The 14,440-nt window shown below is 41.1% G+C and overlaps 1 protein-coding gene across 1 annotated transcript; it reads left to right on the top strand.

The window, feature by feature from the left end:
- Window positions 1-359: 359 nt before the first annotated feature.
- Window positions 360-2,223, top strand: LOC116676712 (neurexin-3-beta-like). Its single transcript, XM_032507619.1, is given in 2 exon segments — window positions 360-426; window positions 429-2,223. Coding segments are annotated over 2 exon segments (948 nt in total). The 3' UTR covers window positions 1,310-2,223.
- Window positions 2,224-14,440: the final 12,217 nt, after the last annotated feature.

Here is a 14,440-nt window from a genome sequence, read left to right as displayed (position 1 = left end):
AACTATGAATGGGTTTTCATTTATTTGTATTCAGCAAACAAAGTGTATTAGGTTACACTTTTTACTGAGTTTGCACTTTGGCCTAATTTCTTTTTAATTATATTGAGGTATGCTTAACTATGTCAAGCACATTGAATTTGAAGCATATTTTGCTTGATTTGTCTTGCTCATCCATGCACACCTCTTAAGCCTTTTGAAATATATCAAATATGCCATTTTTCTTTCTTTGGTCTTAATCTAGCAGTCTTGATTTGATATGCCAAGTTTTGGTTAATTTTGATTGTTTGCTTTGGTATTCTGTCCAGATGTATTTTCGGGGATTTACTTTATTTCATAAAACCCCAAAGCTGTCCTCTAACATGACTGCCTGTCTGTCTTCAACCCCAGGAGCTGAGTTAGTCATCCCAGTACTTCAGGATCCATTAGCGCACCTCTCGTAGCTACTTGTGCACCCTTCATTCCCACTCCCTCAACCCACCACCCACCCCTGACCATTATTGAGACCACCAAAGAGTCCTTGTCCAAGGCCACTGAGGCGGGGGTACCTTGCTTGTCGGACCGAGGCAGCGATGATTGTGATGATGATGGCTTGGTGATATCGGGGTCTGGCTCTGGGGAAGCGTTCAAGTCTAACCTGCCCCCTACTGGTGATGAAGATTTTTACACGACCTTCTCCTTGGTAACAGCTAAGACCTTATCCACGTCAGGCTTTGAAGGTGGCTACGAGACTTTTAGACATAACAAACCTTCAATCTCCAGACGCAGTAGGACTACCACTACCGCCATACTAACCGCCGACCAGAGCCCCACCACCGCCACCTCTGCCTCCACCGCAACCCTCCACAATGCTCCGGCCAAACAGCCGGCTGGCATAATGAATAACCGCGAGCTAAAACCCCAGCCCAACCTAGTGTTGCTTCCATTGCCCACAACTTTTGAGGTAGACAGCAGCAAGCTGAGGGGCCCATTAATAACCTCCCCAATGTTCCGTAATATACCCACAGCACTCCCCACAGAGCCGGGCGTCAGGCGAGTTCCAGGGCCCTCGGAAGTGGTCCGTGAATCTAGCAGCACCACCGGGATGGTCATCGGAATAGTGGCGGCCGCTGCCCTGTGCATCCTCATCCTTCTGTATGCCATGTATAAGTACAGGAACAGGGATGAAGGCTCCTACCAGGTGGACGAAAGCAGGAACTACATAACCAACTCAGCTGTGCAAAGCAACGGCGCTGTCATGAAGGACAAACAGCAGAGTTCGAAAGGCAGCAACAAGAAGCAGAAAAATAAGGATAAGGAGTATTATGTGTGACTGTGAGACTTTCGTGAAGACGAGAGAGTGAAGAAAGAAAGCACTAAGAGAACAATGACTTTTCCTTGCAAGGAGCTATGACACATGATGGTATAACATGGAACTTGAATAATCGCATACTGTGCTGAGTAGTTGAACTGATATGTACTGTAATATAAAGCACACTTACTATTGTAAGCATAACAACAAGGCTAAATAGCAACTTTAGAGACCTTACTCTTCTATCTGGTCAGAGACATTATCAGTATAGAAATATTTCACAGCTACATCATTCTCCCAAGTGACTTTTAGAGCTATGTGATCCTTGGCATTAAACAAAAAACTTTTTTTGTAAACTTGTTAATTACAAAAGGCTCATAATCTTATACATTTTCAGCATGTAAGCAACATGTAGTGCTTAACAAGAGGGTCAGGCACACCATCATTGTAGAAGTAAAAAAAGACTCTTGCTGTATCAGAGTATGACACATTTTTATGTTTTATACATAATACAAGTTTGGTGTCTAACTTATATTTGCTTTAAGCAAAAGGGAAAAAATGACAAAAAGAACACTAAGAAAAGAAAACTAGTTCTGTGTATAAAATGATTCCAAGTAAGGAACTTGCCAGGGGCAAGATCTCCTAAAATCTTTTTGCTCTGGCATCCGATTCACCACAATTATTTTCATTGTTTGACAGAAAGAGTGACTCACGTTGTGGGAAGAAGTGGCCGCTCTCTAGGTAAAAAGCAACTGATTGTAAAATGCATGCCATCCTAATTCTACAGTAAAGTTCAGTGCAGTAAAAGTCCAGCATACAGTGTTCAACTTGGACCATGTTCTCTTAATTAATGCCAAAAAGTTGTTCACTATCAGAGCAGAATTCCTCTCAAAAATGTTAACCATGGAAAAAACGGTCTTTTAAAAAAAAAAAAAGGTCTGTTATTGATGCACAGCTAGTGGTGGTTTAATCTTTTTGCAAAACTGTTTGTTGGTTTATTGCCTGTTGTTCTCTTTTTCTATGGAGGTGTCAGGAGGAAGACAAATGCAGTACTACAACACTGTTAACAAATGTGTATACAGAAATAAATCAAATGTTGAAAGTGTGAATTCTATCTGCTGTCACAGTCAACTGTGTCAAGAAACAAGAAATTTGTTTACATATTTTATTACATGCTAGCTGTTGTACTTTGTAGGTAGGAAATTGTACATATACCATGACAGTTGTAATTTTTAGTACCTCTATTGTACAGACTGAACATATGGTTTATCAGTATTTCATGACAGAATCTGTTAACTGTTAATTTACATGGAGAAAAACTTTAATGGGAATGTGGAGAATCAAATCGATATTTCATAAAGAATAAAATGTATTGTTAGCCTAGAGATCTAACCAGAGATGTTTCTAAAGTTGCATGAATATTTAACTACTTGCAGTTGTCCAACAAATACAAGGTGCCCTTCCTTCTGTATCATGGCTTTCTTGTTCTGGGTTACACTAGTGATATTTCTTTTTGAAAAAATAAAGTCAAAGTTATGACAAATACAGAAAGACAAAGAGGTTATAATGGATGGGGGTTCACAGTTTTAAAGAGCTAAAATGGTGAGTTTTGTTTTTAAAGTGGAACTGGTCACCTCAAATCATTGTCTTGTCACCTTTTTATCATTAATTACCAATTTTTTACTGTTCATTTATGTTTCCATTATCTGCCATTGTCATGTAATAATGTGGAGGTGCAGTCTTCTTGCCTGAAATTCACATTTTTGTGTTACAATTGTTACTTTTCATAACCTTTTTTTCATCAGTTTGATAACAATAAAACATTCTTTCCTTTCTCTGAAATTATATTGTAATCCTTGGATATATCCAATTATGCTATTACTCATGGCAATACTGTACCACATTTGCCCCCATTTCGACCATAGAATAATTTCAGCCCAGTCTCATGGCAGTTTGTTAAATGGTCACGGTAATTAATCTATTGATTCGTGTACAGGTCAAGTTAATGTCGTTATTTTCATGTGTTGATTACAAATTTTAAAGAAATGTATTTCAATTGGATGCCTATTTCGTGATCACAGAACTATTACGGTAGTGCGTAGTCTAGAAAAGCCAAAAAGCCGTGCAGGGATGTTGGTTGGGGGGGGTGGATGGATCACAGGACTTCCACCCCGGATATCGGGGATCACGCCCTGCGTGTTGCAGTTCCTTTCCCCGTTCTTTTTTCCAAACCACCGCCGTGTGGCGTTTCATTTCCCGTTGCGCCCTCAGAGACCATTTCACGAACTGGCGGGAGGTTTCTTTATTTGGTTTTCCACTGCATCTCCTGAGTATACGCGGGCTTCTCAGCTGATCACCATAGCGACACCGCGTAAGACTGCTGTGACATCATCTTCAACGCGACTGGATCTTTTTTCATCGGCAACGATGTCTGTACTTCGTCAACTTTACAGCGTGGTGCGTGATGTCCTGTGCAGCACTAGTGACGGTTCTCTCCGACCAATCAGTGGTCCGCAGTGCTTAAACTCCACCTTCTACAGTAGTATCAACTCGGCTCGCTTGGAACCTCCACGGAGGTGATACCAAACTATGTATCAGGTATCAGGTGCTATCCACAACCTTTGTCATTGAAAAACCCAAACAAGGACTGGTCGAGTTGAGTAAGGCCGTGCAGTGGTAATGGACATTTGACTCAGCACGAGAGAGAAAATATACTCTAGCTTCAAAGTGTCTGAAACTTGGTTCCTATTTTTTTGTTCTCTCTATAACATTTAGTATGAATGACTAAGACCCTGATCAGATAGAGAGTGTTTTAGCAGTCTGGGAAACAAAAGGAAAGTGCTTTGCTCGTTGCTTTTGCTTGCTGTGCGCTTCATTTTTTCCACTGTATGCGCCCTTTTTTTTTTTAGCACCGCCTTGAATGCATCAAACTTCACAGCAAAATAACTGTTATGGCTGATTCTGTGGTTGCTCTAATTCATCCATCTTCTGCTAATCTGCTTCATCGGAACTGTGTGGATGTGGTTTGATCACATTTGATTGGCAGTGGCCTAGCAACATGAGCAAAAAAACCAACTGATTTTGATTTGAATGTTGCTTATTTCTCATTGATGTATGAAAATCTGTAACATGAACAGACTGTCCTCACCTAGTAAATGACCATATAGGTCCATTTCGCAAGCAGTTTGTAACGACCTTTATTTACATTTGTTGTTAAACTGCGTAGTAATTATAGCAGTGGCAAAGCATGAACATAGGGTTAAAAAGTATAAGAGCTCCAAATTCGGTGTAAGAGGCAGATTGGGCTGGTGGATGGGTCACAGTCATGGTCATGTGTTGGGACAAAATGTGGTAGAAAACATTGTGTTGCTATATTACAATATAAACTGATTCTGCAACGTAATTTTAAGAAATCTTAAGACTTAAGAAAGTCTTAAGATTAAGGTGTTAGCATTGTGAAAGATTTCTACCTCTGTTCCCTCTGCAAGAGGCCAAATTGGGAGACTGAAGGCGTTTGAATGTGTGTGTGTGTGTGTGTGTGTGTGTGTTAGCGTTTGTGTGTGTATGTGGGTGTGTTGTGTGTGTGTGTGTGTTAGCGTGTGTGTGTGTGTTAGCGTGTGTGTGTGTGTATGTGGGTGTGTTATATGTGTGTGTGTGTGTGTGTGTGTGTGTGTGTGTGTGTGTGTGTGTTTATATATGTGTGTGTGTGTGTGTGTGTGTGAGTGATATGGCCATGCAAGTAAATTGGTAAGCCCAAATCGGAGTCATCGGGTGCTTGCATGTGTGTATTTGGGATCATGTGAGAGAGCATACGATTGTGAGAAACGCAACAATTGGTGCAGTGTCAACAGAAATTGGTTTCTTTAAAACTGACAAAATGGGCAGTCTTAAGAAATCACTGGTATCCAGTGAGATAAATTGGACACCTTTGCAACAGGTTTTAAAAATTCATTCATAGGTATAATCCTAAAAACTGGGGGAGGGTTTCCCCTGAGACAAAGAACTCGGTTAGGTGAGACCGGCATCTTTTCAGGTTTAAACTTTGTCAAATCTTTTTTGAGCACATTAAACTCTTTTACATCAGACTCCGCTCTCTTTTACAATCAGCCTGGCCCTTGGCATCAATAAAGTTATCATTTTATAATGTTTACTAATTAAAAGTAGTGCTAAAGTTTAAGTTTGTTGTTACATACATGTGCCATTTAAATATCAGTTACTATATTAGTGTGAAAATAATCAATAATAATCTCTTTCATACTGTAGATCACCTGAAAACGATTAACAAATTAATGTTGCTTAGTAGTTTATAACCCACATATAAATCATTAACTAATTGTTATAAGCATTATTTGCAACTTTTTTTATAGCCATCAAAATAATATAGAGATGGTTTACAAAGTATTCATCATCATCCAAATTATCTGCTGTTTCACTTAAGAGGTATTTTATCATCTACAACAAAGTACTTTGTAAAAGAAGCAGTAGTAGGATACAATCTTTTCTGTCCAACTGAGGGTCCTGGAGACGTACAGGTTCTGGAGGGACAGCAGATTGCAGCCAGTCACCTCCTAGCAGAGAGGATGATACGCTGCAGCCTGCCTTTGCCCTTTGACCACTAACCAAATGAACATATGTATAATGACAACACCACAAACCCATCATGTGTCTCACCCTAGCACAAAGTTTCTTAGGAGCCCTCCAGAAAATTCAGGTACTTTCCCAATTTTCTAGTATAGACATCCAACCTGGTGAACCTTCTACGCTAAGAACAGAAAAAGACTAAAATGCTCCAAGGAATGCAAATGGATTTTTAAATCTTGAGGGTGAGGATACGCGGGGAAGGCGTTGGAGAGCCAAGAGCGTGGAGCCGAGTGGAGCAGGGAGCGTAGAAAGGCTGAAGCAGGGTGCCATGGGAGAGGACTGAGAGGAGAAGCCAGCTGACCGGAGACGGGAAACGGAAGTGGAGGTGACAACTGCGGGGAAGAAAACAAAAAGAGGTAAGTCAACAGTAACCACAGAACACTCGAGAGAACAAACGCTTGTAGAGATTCTCCCCAGTGTGACTGGAGCAACGACAAGCAAAGAGTGGTTGGAGTGGTTGGGTTGATACACTGTAGTTGATTGGACCATAACGATGCCCCCTCCTCAACGGACGCCCCCAGGCAGACCTCCAGGCTTGTCCGGGTGGGCCCCTGTAAAAGTCATCCAGGAGTGTTTTTCCCGGGATTTGACTGGCAGGAATCCAAGACTGTTCTTGGATGTGACACCTCCGAATGTGAGCCTGGACCAACGGCACCACCACCTCCTCTTCCATGGCAGAGAAAAGCGGAGTCTGGACCCCCTTAGCGCACATTAACGGTGACATCCCAGTGGCAGCAATTATTTGTAATTCCGCTCAGTGGGGGTAAGGCTTTGGGAGAAGAAGACACAAGAGTGGAGTTTTTGGTCAGAGGAGGAGTGCTGTAACAGGGTGGACCCAACGCCTGAATCAGAGGCATCTACCTCCACCATAAACAGGTGGGCCAGGGTTGGTGAGAATGGGGGCAGAGGTTAACCAGGATTTGAGCAGGGAGAAGGCTGCAGCAGCTTCTGGAGACCAGATGAAGGGAACCGAAGGGGAGGTAAGACAGGTGTGAGAGGCGGCCAAAGAGCTGTAATTGTGCATGAACCGGCAGTAAGTTAGCAAAGCCCAAAAAATGTAATTGTTTTACTGAGGTCGGAATGGGCCAGGCAACAACAGCTTTGATCTTAGCCGGGTCTGCATGAGGTCAACCACTCTTGCCGATGAAGCCCAGGAACTGAACAGACGGAACGCTGAACTCACACTTTCCGGCTTGTTCTCCAGAAGCCACTGCAGCACCAAACGGACGTGTTCGGTGTGTTGGACTGGGTCGCAGTAGAAAATCAGAATGTTTTCAAGGTAGACAAACACAAACCGATGCAAAAAATCACGTAGCACATTGTTAACTCTATTCTGGACACAAAACAGAAGTCTGCGCCTAACAGGGACGAGGAAGGCTGAATGATAACTAGAAAATCTTTTATATATTTCTCCATAGCCTCCAGTTTAAACAGGCAGCTAAAAGGGCGGGGAGCGCCCGGAAGGAGGGCAGTGGAGCAGTCGTAAGGGCGGTGGGGGGGCAAGGACAACACCTGGTCCTTACTAAAGACCATGTCGAGTTCATGGTACTCAGAAGGGATGAGAGACAGATCGGGGGAGTCAGTGGAAACGAGAGATACAGAGGACTAACCAACTTTGGACATATCTAAATCAATAGCGCAGTCAAGACTGTCCAGACTCTCCGGCTTGTCCCTGTTGGTCAAAAGATCCTTAATCCGAGAAAAGAATCCGAGGAGAAACATGAGATGGGAATCTCTCTCAGCCCCTCGCACAGGGAGATCACAGGGACAGAAAATTTGTAATCTTGATTTATCGCATAATTTCCCTGATTAATCGCAATTAATCGCAAAATGAAATAATGAATTCAAAAGTAGTGTATATAGTGCAATTTTTTTTAAATGTTCTGCCATATGAACTAAAGTGCCACAACATTTGTTCTGCAACAACTTACCAGGATTTTGTTTATAAAGTAGCAGTTAAATAAAATATTTAGTGTACATCTCAACTTAAACAATGTATTTATCATGTCCAGAGTTGAATTCCATTTGGTTGGAACGTGTTGCATAAGCGACTCCTTCTTATGTACACGTTCATCTGTTGTTGCTCTAACTCTGCAGCCCTTGCTGGACTGGGTTTAGAGCCCCACAACTTTTCTGCACTTCGCAAGGACACTGTCAAACACGCTGTTAAGCAGAGACACTGAGGGACACTGTCCAACGCGCTAAGCAGAGACACTGAGGGACACTGTCCTGTAAAGCAGAGACACTGACAAAACGCTGGAGACCGTGCTCGAAGCAGGGGACATGATCAGAAGGCAGAAGGCTCGCAGCAGCGATCAGATTTCGTATCTATTCGTACTATCTGTGCTAACTGCGGGGACTTTATTTGACACATTCCACTGCTGTGCAACTTTGATAAGTGTCCCACGCATGTTTCAACATAATGTCTCTCCTCTGTTTTCAGTCCAGTCATAGCACGTGAATGCAGCGCCCACTTTTCATCAGTATATTGCACTGCCGTCGTTGTTGCAATTCTCAGACCGATGTCCTCCACAACCCTAATGGGCCTGCAGTCTGTAGCTATCCACGTCGCTATGGCATTTGTTAGCATCTCTTGACTTTGTTTATCTCTACTTACCCACACGCTGCATCTAACGTAGTCTGCCACTGTGTGTTTTGCTCAATGATTTGCTGGTATCAACTGTCAAGGTGATATTTCAGACTGGAAGTACTCCGGTGATAAGAAAATTCAACTTTGCAGTATTTACAAAGCCTGTGAGCAACAAACTTTTACAATAATAAAGAAATAATAAAAACTGCGTTAACGCGCGATATAAAAATAGGTTAATTGCTAATTAATTAATTAGTTAACGCGATAATAAAGCGTTAACTTGCCCAGCCCTAATCTATCAACATTTCACTGCTACATGATTTAGTAGAAGACATCCCTGAGACATACACAAGCAATAAACTTGTAGTAGTAGGTGAAGATAATTGCTTTAGTTTATGTCAATCAATCAATCAATCAACAGTTGTTGAATGACAACCTTATCTCCATCAAAGTTAAAAATGCAGTTAATGTTCAATGTCTCAGAGTCCGAATCATTTCTTCTGACACCAGCTACAAACGGTACAGTGACGTAGTTGGGATCAAGAAAGAAATACAAGCTATTTAAGCTTGAAATTCTAGTCTTGCTTCCAGATAGCAAGAGGAGATGCTCTAGATAACGCTTAAAACTGACTGCCAAAATGGTATTCCACAATATGCATACAGAGGATGTTATGGAAAGGATGCTTTTCGCCCCCCAATAATGCATTTTACAGCGCATTCAAGCAGCATTTCATTCTACACCTTGGTTTGCTATTGTTATGTAAACTAATAAGGACACAGGTGCTGAACAAACGGTGTGGTATCGGATGTTTTGTGGTGTGGCATATCAAGATGCTGATTGGACAGCATGATTATTGCAAAGGTGTGCCTTAGAAATAGATTGTGTTAAACTTTAAAATACAGACACAACTGTAAATTATGTAAACTGTAAACTATGTGACTAACTACTACTCCCTAACAATATTCGATTCTATGCCCTAACTATAAGCTTTATCAAAAAGGAAAGTCTTAAGCCTACTCTTAAATGTGGAGACGGTGTCTGCCTCCCGGACCCAAACTGGAACCTGGTTCCACAGGAGAGGAGCCTGATAGCTGAACGCTCTGGCTCCCGTTCTACTTTTAGAGACTCTAGGAACCACCAGTAACCCTGCATTCTGGGAGCGTAGTTCTCTCCTAGGGTTGTAACTGTTGCTTGCTCTGGAGGAAACCACTAGAACTGTTGGGTCCTTGTAAATTCTGGAGTGTGGTCTATCTGTAAAGTGTCTTGAGATAACTCTTGTTATGAATTGATACTATAAATAAAATTGAATTGAATTGAATTAAATTGAGAAAACAATGTCAAGACTAATACAAAATTCTGATGTTTTAAAGTGTTGTTGTTGTTTGTCTCCCTGTTCAGCACTTTGGTCAACTGTTGTTGTTTTTAAATGTTCTATAGAAATAAAATTGACATTGACATTGACAAAAGTAATCCCACAAGATAATATCCCAAATTAATGACATTCAGTGCATGGCCTCCCCTAGGATGAAAATTATTTAAATATGTCAAACTAACCCTAACCCAAACACAGACCAGGGAAAAAAAGGTGTTTATGTATGTGAGTTTTTTTTTATGACAAAATATACAGTGCCCTGCAAAGGCCAAAATTTTGCACGCACCAGTTTTCAGTTTTTTATTTGCTAAAAAGTTTAAAATATCCAATAGATTTCGTTCCACTTAGATAAGATTAAAACGATAGTCTTAAAACGTATAGGAAGGCCCTCCGTAATGCCAGAGCAGCGTACTACTCGTCATTGATAGAGGAAAATAGGAACAACCCCAGGTTTCTTTTCAGCACTGTAGCCAGGCTGAGCCAAGTATTACCATAGCTCTTAGTAGTAGAACGACTTTATGAGGTTCTTCAATGATAAAATTATAACTATTAGAAGCAAAATTCACCAAGACCTGCCCTTACCTGACTTATCTCTAAACTCAGGAACCTTAGAAACAGCTGTAAAACCAGATGTAAGTTTAGACTGCTTTGCTTCACTTGATCTTTATCAATTTAATTCAATTATTTCTTCATCTAAACCATCAAACTGCCTCTTAGACCCTATCCCGACTAGGCTACTTAAAGAAGTTTTACCCTTAGTCAACACTTCTCTACTAGATATGACCAGTCTATCTTTATTAACAGGCTATGTACCACAGTACTTTAAGATAGCTGTAATTAAACCGCTTCTGAAAAAACCCAACCTTGATCCAGATGTTAGATCTATATCCAACCTTCCATTTCTCTCTAAGATTCTTGAGAAAGCAGTCGCCAAACAGCTGTGTGACTTTCTGCATAGCAACAGCTTATTTGAGGATTTTCAGTCAGGATTTAGAGTTAATCATAGTACAGAGACAGCACTTGTGAAAATGACTTTTGACCTCCTTGCATCAGACAAAGGACTTATCTCTGTACTGGTGTTATTAGATCTTAGTGCTGCATTTGATACCATTGACCATCATACCTTATTACAGAGATTGGAACATTTAATTGACATTAACGGGTCTGTTCTTAGCTGGTTAAAGTCTTATTTATCAGATCAATCTCAGTTTGTTCATGTTAACGATGAATCCTCTTTGCACGCCAAAGTTAGTCATGGAGTCCCACAAGGATCTGTGCTCGATCCAATCCTGTTCACTTTATATATGCTTCCTTTAGGCAATATTATCAGGAAGCACTTCATAAACTTTCATTGTTATGCAGATGATACTCAATTATATCTATTGATCAAGCTGGATGAAACTAATCAGTTAGCAAAACTTCAAATGTGCCTTCAGGATATTAAAACCTGGATGACCTGTAATTTTCTAATGTTAAACTCAGATAAAACTGAAGTTATTGCTCTGGGGCCCGAGCACCTCCGTGACGCATTATCCAAAGAGATAGTTACTCTGGATGGCGTCACCCTGGCCTCCAGCACCACAGTGAGGAATCTTGGAGTTATCTTTGATCAGGACATGTCCTTTAATTCCGACATAAAGCAAATTTCAAGGATTGCCTTTTTTCACCAACGTAATATTGCAAAAATCAGGAATATCCTGTCTAAAAATGATGCAGAAAAACTAGTCCATGCATTTGTTACTTCTACGCTGGATTACTGCAATTCTTTATTATCAAGCTGCTCGAAAAAGTCCATAAAGACTCTTCAGCTGGACCTGCTCCATCTGTAAAGTGTCTCGAGATAACGATTGTTATGAATTGATACTATAAATAAAATTGAATTGAATTAAATTGAATAGGTCTAGCACCCTGAAAGTAATAGCGCTGTCTTGCTGTGTGAATAAGAAATTCCAATTTCTGTTTCAGAATGTTTTTTATATCTTTCTTGACACTGATTCCCCTAAATTGACTTTAAAATAAACACATTTCTTGTCTACAAACACAGGAAACAAAAGCACAAAATAGCAAGCACAATAGAAAGGAGACTCTAGGAGTGTCCTAAGTAACCTAGGCTATGTTAAATAGGACAGATACGTCATTCAAAAACACAGTCTCTGTAATCGTATAAAAAAAAGTGCAATAAAATAAAACTTGGACACGTCAAGAGACTAAGACCAAGTTTATCAGGCCGTTGTTTTAATCCTGATCTTCTTCCACTGTACTCTCCGTGACTGGGAGCGATCCTTGATCTTCAGTGTTGCTGGGTAAAGCGGAAAAAAATCCAGACCCTTGACTTGTGCTGAGTCCATGGTTTGGTAGAAGGCTTGGCGCTTCTTGACCATTAAGTTGCTTTAGTCAGGGGAAAAGAGAATCTTTCTGCCCCCGACCATGGACTGAGATTTCCTCGCAGCCTGTAGGATTGCCTGCCTGGTTGTGTGGCGTATAGGACATTGAAAATGAGCATGCGACTAGTAGTGCTGTTCTTCTTTGGGCTATATTGAATAGCATTTGCTCCTTCTAGCGCCTCTTTCAGCCCGACCATGCCCGGCCAATGATAAATCATAGCTACTGTATATCTGTATACCCATATGTCTTTACTATGTAATGCATGGAAGTGTTTGTTTTTCCTAAAGAAAAGACGAGGTGACAGGCACACAGCCCTGACATATTATGCTAACAGGTAGGCCTGTACGATTCAGGGAAAAATATGAATCACGATTTTTTTGCTTAGAATTGATACTATGATTATTACAATTTTTCACCACAGGCAAAATAGAGCCGGCGCTAAACCTTAGCCGCCATCTCTGTCAGCAGGTGACAGGATGAAATACTCAATTAAAATACCTTACAGTGCAATGTTGTAAAATGTTTGTTTTCTTCAACTCCCACACAGAGTCCTGCCATCTTCAGAAGTTTTCTGATGACTCTGCTGTGGTTGGATGTATCAGCAAGGTGACGAGGCTGAGTACAGAGCTGTGGTGGGGGACTTTGTCACATGTGTGAGCAGAACCATCTCCAGCTCAACGTGACAAAGACTAAGGAGCTGGTGGTGAATCTGTGGGAGCCAAGGCACCAGTGAGCCCTGTTTTCCATCCAGGGGGTCAGTGTGGACATTGTGGAGACTACAATACCTGGAGTACACTTGGACAATAAACTGGACTGGCCAGAACACTCAAGCCCTCTAAGGAGGGCAAAGCCGTCTCTATTTTCTAAGGAGCTTGGTCCTTCAACCCGCAGATGATGCTGAGGATGTTCTAGAGTTTGTGGTGTCCAGTGCTGTCCTCTTTGCAGTTGCATCCTGGGCAGCAGGCTGAGGGTAGCGGACGCCACAGACTCAACAAACTGATCCGCAAGGCCAGTGACGTTGTGTGGTGGAGCTGGACTCTCTGTCGGTGGTGTCGGAGAGGAGGACACTGTCCAAACTACATGCCATCTTGGACAATGTCATGCACCCACTACATGGCTTGCTGCTCAATCACAGGAGCACTTTCAGTGACAGACTCATTCTCCCAAATGCACCACAGAGCGCTACAGAAGTCATTCCTGCCTGTGGCCATCAAACGTTATAACTCCTCCCTCGAAGTGTCTGCACACCCAGACAGTTAGAGAGGTTGAAACTGGAAAATCTATCTGTTTTGTGCAATAACACTAGCCTGAATATGTGCAATACTCAACTGCTACATATTACTATTATTATTATTGTTATTATTATTATTAGTTTATTGTTATTTTTCACCATTGCAACTCCTTAATTATGTTAATTATGTAATACTCTATCATAATATTCCTTTAACTATGTAATACCGTACATATCCTTATTTTTCTTTATTTATATTTCTACTCTTTTTTACTATAGTAAAGTAACACAGATTTCCCTTCGGGGATCAATAAAGTATTTCTGATTCTGATTTCTTATCTGATGAAGCACTTAATAAAATTAATGTTGTGTCATTTAAACAGTCTAAATTAAATGTCAATTATAGTGTGATTTATACTCTGTATCTACATTATTTACTGTACTTAATTTACGGCTTATATGTGAAAAGGTACCCAACTTTATTTTAATGCTGTTAAACGCTTAGTAACGGCGTTAACGCAAACCCATTTTTACAGTGTCAATATGTTTTTTCTGGAATCCACATGATGGCCATGCACACAACTGATGCCAATTCTCCCTCCCCCCCCCTCCAAGGGAATGTTATGTATAGATACACGCACCTACAGGATTATTAGGAACACCATACTAATACTGTGTTCGACCCCCTTTCGCCTTCACTGCCTTAATTCTCCGTGGCATTGATTCAGTAAGGTGTTGAAAGCATTCTTTAGAAATGTGGCCCATATTGATAGGATAGCATCTTGCAGTTGAGGAGATTTGGGGGATGCACACCCAAGGCACGAACTCCTGTTCCCACCCATCCCAAAGCTCTATTAGGTTGAGATCTGGTGAGGATGGGTACATGGTGCCATTAAGGATGGACATGGTCAGAAACAATGCTCAGGTATGCT

This window comes from Etheostoma spectabile, unplaced genomic scaffold (genome assembly GCF_008692095.1).
Source record: "Etheostoma spectabile isolate EspeVRDwgs_2016 unplaced genomic scaffold, UIUC_Espe_1.0 scaffold00003684, whole genome shotgun sequence".
Taxonomy (NCBI): Eukaryota; Metazoa; Chordata; class Actinopteri; order Perciformes; family Percidae; genus Etheostoma; species Etheostoma spectabile.
This window is presented reverse-complemented; position numbering and strand designations above follow the sequence as displayed.